Source organism: Ranitomeya imitator, chromosome 4, assembly GCF_032444005.1.
Source record: "Ranitomeya imitator isolate aRanImi1 chromosome 4, aRanImi1.pri, whole genome shotgun sequence".
Taxonomy (NCBI): domain Eukaryota; kingdom Metazoa; phylum Chordata; class Amphibia; order Anura; family Dendrobatidae; genus Ranitomeya; species Ranitomeya imitator.
In genome coordinates, this window is record NC_091285.1 from 147618969 (window position 1) to 147624968 (window position 6000).

The following is a 6000-nucleotide window of genomic DNA, read 5'->3' on the forward strand; positions in this document are numbered from 1 at the left end:
CGTCGGCAACACAAGTCTATGGGCAAAAAACGTATCCTGCGGGTACATTTGCAGGATCCGTTTCTTGTCCAAAACAACGGATTGCGGCGGATGCCAAACAACGCAAGTGTGAAAGTAGCCTTAGGGCTAGGGTTAGGGTTGGGGCTAAAGTTAGGGCTAGGGTTGGGGCTAAAGTTAGGGTTAGAGTTGGGATTAGGGTTAGGGTTTGGATTACGGTTGGTATTAGGGTTAAGGTTGGCATTAGGGTTACACTTGGGATTAGGGTTAGGTTTGGGATTAGGGTTAAGGTTAGGGTTGTGATTAGGATTAGGGGTGTGTTGGATTTAGGGTTTTGATTAGGGTTATGGTTAGGGTTGACATTAGGGTTGTTTTGGGGTAAGGGTTGTGATTATGGTTAGGGTTAGTGATTAGGATTATGGATGAGGTTGGGATTAGGGTTAGGGGTGTGTTGGGGTTAGGGTTGGAGCTAGAATTGGGGGGTTTCCACTGTTTAGGTACATCAGGGGGTCTCCAAACACGACAGCCAATTTTGCGCTCAAAAAGTCAAATGGTGCTCCCTCCCTTCTGAGCTCTGCCGTGCGCCCAAACAGTGGGTTACCCCCACATATGGGGCATCAGCGTACTCGGGATAAATTGGACAACAACTTCTGGGGTCCAATTTCTCTTGTTACCCTTGTGAAAATAAAAACTTGGGGGCTACAATATCTTTTTTGTGGAAAAAAAAAATATATATATATATATTTTTTTTTTTAATGACTCTGCATTCTAAACTTCTGTGAAGCACTTGGGCATTCAAAGTTCTCACCACACATCTAGATAAGTTCCTTGGGGGGTCTAGTTTCCAAAATGGGGTCACTTGTGGGGGATTTCTACTGTTTAGGCACATCAGGGGCTCTCCAAACGCGACATGGCATCTAATCTCAATTCCAGCCAATTCTACATTGAAAAAGTGAAACGGCACTCCTTCCCTTCCAAGCTCTTCGGTGCGCCCAAACAGTGGTTTACCCTCACATATGGGGTATTGACGTATTCAGGAGAAATCGCACAACAACTTTTGTGGTCTAATTTCTCCTGTTACCCTTGTGAAAATAAGAATTTGTGGGCGAAAAGATCATTTTTGTGTAAACAAAAGCGATTTTTTTATTTTCACGGCTCTACGTTATAAACTTCTGTGAAGCACTTGGGGGTTCAAAGTGCTCACCACACATCTAGATAAGTTCCTTAAGGGGTCTAGTTTCCAAAATGATGTCACTTGTGGGGAGTTTCCACTGTTTAGGCACATCAGGGGCTCTCTAAACGTGACATGGTGTCCGATCTCATTTCCAGCCAATTCTGCATTGAAAAAGTCAAACGGCGCTCCTTCACTTCTAAGTTCTGCGGTGCGCCCAAAAAGTGGTTTACCCCCACATATGGGGTATTGGCGTATTCAGGAGAAATTGCATAACAAAATTTATGGTTACATTTCTGTTTTTACACTTGTGAAAATAAAAAAAAATGGTTCTGAATTAAGATGTTTGCAAAAAAAAGTTAAATGTTCATTTTTTCCTTCCACATTGTTTCAGTTCCTGTGAAGCACGTAAAGGGTTAATAAACTTCCTGAATGTGGTTTTGAGAACCTTGAGGGGTGTAGTTTTTAGAATGGTGTCACACTTGGGTATTTTCTATCATATAGACCCCTCAAAATGACTTCAAATGTGATGTGGTCCCTAAAAAAAATGGTGTTGTAAAAATGAGAAATTGCTGGTCAAATTTTAACCCTTATAACTCCCTAACAAAAAAAAATTTTGTTTCCAAAATTGTGCTGATGTAAAGTAGACATGTGGGAAATGTTATTTATTAACTATTTTTCGTGACGTATCTCTCTGATTTAAGGGCATAAAAATACAAAGTTTGAAAATTGCAAAATTTTAAAAATTTTCGCCATATTTCTGTTTTTTTCATAAATAATCGCAAGTAATATCGAAGAAATGTTACCACTAACATGAAGTACAATATGTCATGAAAAAACAATCTCAGAATCAGCGGGATCTGTTGAAGCGTTCCAGAGTTATAACCTCATAAAGTGACAGTGGTCAGAATTGCAAAAATTGGCTCGGTCATTAAGTACCAAATTGGCTCTGTCACTAAGGGGTTAAGTTTAAATTTTTCATTTGTTTATGATCAACCATGTTCACATACAGTATAATAATGAAAAAAGTATTCAAATAAAACACTTAGGCCGTGTGTACAGGTTCGTTTTTTCGCGGTTTTCTTGTGTTTTTTCCCGAAACAAACGCTATAAGGCTGTGTGCACACGTTGCGGTTTTTTCGCGGTTATTCTCGATAAAAACACTATAAAACCGCAAAAAAAACGCAGACAATAAGCATCCCATCATTTAGAATGAATTCCGCATGTTTTGTGCACGTGATGCGTTTTTTTCCGCGAAAAAAACGCATCGCAGCAAAAAACGCAGCATGTTCATTAATTTTCCGTTTTGCGGATTTCCCACTCCAAAATGCATTGGGAAGTGTCCGGAAAAAAACGCGGTAAAAACGCGTCAAAACCGCGGCAAAATCGCATGCGGTTTTCTTACGGATTTCTTGCAGAAAATGTCCGGAATTCTCAGGAATTTTCTGCAAGAAATCCTGAACGTGTGCACATAGCCTAAAACCGCAAAAACAAAAAACGCAGACAATAAGCATCCCATCATTTAGAATGAATTCCGCATGTTTTGTGCACGATGCGTTTTTTTCCGCGAAAAAAATGCATCGCGGCAAAAAACGCAGCATGTTCATTAATTTTTCGTTTGTTTGCGGATTTCCCACTCCAAAATGCATTGGGAAATGTCCGGAAAAAAACGCATGCAAATTTCTTGCAGAAAATTTTAGGTTTTTCTCAGGAATTTTCTGCAAGAAATCCTGAACGTGTGCACATAGCCTACGGCTATGTGCACATGTACAGGTTTTTTCGCGTTTTTTTGCGCTAAAAACGCTCTAAAAACTCATTAAAAACGCATACATTATGCATTCTATCATTTAGAATGCATTCTGCATGTTTTGTGCACACGGATGCGTTTTTTCCGCAAAAAAACGCATCGCGGTAAAAAAATGAGCATGTTCATTATTTTTGCAGATTTTCTGCGTTTTTCCCGCAATTCTATGCATTTGGGAAAAGCGCACAAAAAAACGCACCAAAAACGCATCAAAATCGCGGTAAAATCGCATGCAGATTTCTGGCAGAAATGTCCGGTTTTTGTCAGGAAAATTTCTGCAAGAAATCCTGACGTGTGCACATACCCTTAGAGTAGCTAAAAATCAAGAATTAATAGGTCGGGTCATATTGACCCGGGAACAGTACAAGTGTATAGCAAATGCGAACAGAACAGCAGGGTTAAAGGGTGAATTTTTAAATAAAGGCGCTAAACCGACACATGGCAGTGTGTAGTGTCAAAGCTCAGCACATGGTAAAGTCAAGTAACAAATGAACCATTACTTCACAGAAATACTTTAACACATTTTTGCATAAAAAAAAAAACACATAATAAAAATTTTAAACATTTAGTAATGGTGTTCAAATGTTTACATTGAAAAATGTGGATTCCATGTAAAACAGTTTTTATGCAAAAATCCTTTCAAGCATTGGATGAAATGGTTTATTGGTGTGGCTTCACTACCATGCACCAACCTTTGACAGTACACACTGCCATGTATAAGTTTGGCGCCTTTATTTGAAAATCCACCCTTTAACAACCAGAGGTATTTTTGGTTTTGCGTTTACATATTTTTGCTCCCCTTCTTCCCAGAGCCATAACTTTATTTTTTGGTCAAAATGGCCATGCGAGGGCTTGTGTTTAGCAGGACAAGTTGTACTTTTGAACGTCACCATTGGCTTTACCAAGTCGCATACTAGAAAACAGGAAAAAAAATTCCAAGTGTGGTGAAGTTGCAAAAAAAGTGCAATCCCACACTTGATTTTGGCTTGGCTTTTTTGCTAGGTTCACTAAATGCTAGACAATGATAGACACCAAACATGTCTAGGTTCTTTTTTATTTAAGTGGTGAAAAAAATTCCAAACTTAAAAAAAAAAAATTGCACCATTTTCCGATACCCTTAGCGTCTCCATTTTTGTGATCTCGGGTTGGGTGAGGACCAAGCTATGTTGAGCTGATGTTTTTAATGATACCATTTTGGTGTAGATGCAATCTTTTGATCGCCCGTTATTGCAAAGTACTGCAGTGCGCGGGCGGCGGGAAAGGTACGAGAAGCTCAGCGCCTGCGCACTGCAGTACTTTACGCTGCCCTCATCAGGGCAGATAAAGTACACCTGCGCAGGAGCCGAGACAGGAAGTTAGGAAGAGGACATCATTGCATGAAGATGGGAGGTGCCGGACCTAGACCGCGATTCTGGACTGTCCCCCTGTGAGTATAATCTAACTTGTTTTCTTATCTTTCAGGTTACATCTGGGGCTTATCTACAGCATTACAGAATGCTGAAGATAAGCTGCTGATGGAGGTGGCCAACGCTTATATACGAAGAAGTAGGTGACAGATTCCCTTGAAATGCCGCAGTCAGAGTTTGACTGCGGCATATAACGGGTTAATAGCCGTGGGTGGATTGCGACTACCCCCCTGGCTGTTTGGGCACTTGTCAGTTATTCAAAACAGATGACATGTGCCGGAGAAGATGTGGGCTCAACGCCGCACCATTTTTTATTTTTTAAGACTCCGAATTCCCATGAACAGGGTCTTAAAAAAATGGTGTCGGAGATCCCGCTATGCGCACATGCTGACATAGCAATGCGCTCACACCAGCATTAGGGATAATGGCGAAAGCCAGGGAACAGTTATATTGACAATGTAGTACAGGTTTTAAGTGAAACGATGCCGAGTCACATCCTGCATTATATAGCGCCATTTTGTTGACTCTGCGAATTCGCATACACAGTCTTCAATAATCGCACCATAGGGTGGTATGTACACGCCAATATGGCACCCCACTGCGCAGTCACCCCCATCTCGGTTTTAGACAGAAGGACGCATCCACCAGTAAAATGACAGGTTCTCCCGCACTTGTTAGCTCTTGCACAGATCTCTGGTCCATATAATGGCTAGTGGTGGAAGAGCATGTGACCAGATCTGTCCATCAGCTTTGTCCAATAGAACGCCTCAAATGAAAAGACTATGTTTCTATTGGACAAGACTGATGGACCGGTCTGGTCACATGCTCCTCCACCAGCCATTTTATGGTCTGCAGAACTGTGTCCAGAAGGTGGAAAACCCATTTACTAAATCAAGGGTGTAGCGATTGGGGAATTTCCCTCAATGTATACGTTCCAACATAAATGTCTTTCGTGCGCATATAGTAGCAATAGGCAGACATTGTAAACGGGACCATCAAATACCCACATATTAATTTTTTATTTATACAGACCTTTGGTTTCCAGTTTGGAGACTGCTTTACACTCGTTCTTTGGAGGGAACAGCCGGACGGTGTTATACTCAGCGTTCCTGTGCACCCTGGGTACACCCTCCTTGGTGGCGGACATCTTGTAGAGTTTTTTCATGTACTTGATGGCCACGGATTGTGGAACAGACGTTCCCTCTCTCCAGCCTGGGCGCTCTGACAACTCCTTGAACAAAGGAGGGAGCAGCTTAAAAGCTTGGGTGTCATATACCAGACCTGAATCACTTGCAGAGAGGGTGAGCAGCCAGGTGGAATAGTACAAAATGATCACTAAAGGTGCCCCAGCCATTCCTAGGAGGAGATGTAGTTTTCTATCCAAATCCCTCCATGTCAATTAAGAGACTGCACCAAGGAGCTTGTCCTGCTCCTTCCTTGCTTAAATAAGTTTCAGCTGTGTTTTTTTTTCTTTTACTAAGTGAAAACCTTAACCCTTTTACTGCTGGAAAGTCTGGTAGCCTGTCTTAATACACACTCAACTGAATGCTTCAAAACTACTAACTGCAGTATGACAACCAATTCTGATCATTACTGTATATTTCCTATCATGCTCTATCTCC

General features: G+C 41.3%; 1 protein-coding gene across 1 annotated transcript in view; it reads right to left on the reverse strand.

Moving 5' to 3' along the window:
- GDF9 (growth differentiation factor 9) overlaps nucleotides 1-5765 on the reverse strand; it is a 44308-nt gene extending 38543 nt beyond the window's left edge. The window contains exon 1 of the mRNA XM_069761986.1: nucleotides 5411-5765. Within this exon, the coding sequence (XP_069618087.1) occupies nucleotides 5411-5732 (322 nt within the window). The 5' untranslated portion in view covers nucleotides 5733-5765. The remainder of the gene's footprint in view (nucleotides 1-5410) is intronic.
- Nucleotides 5766-6000: the final 235 nt, after the last annotated feature.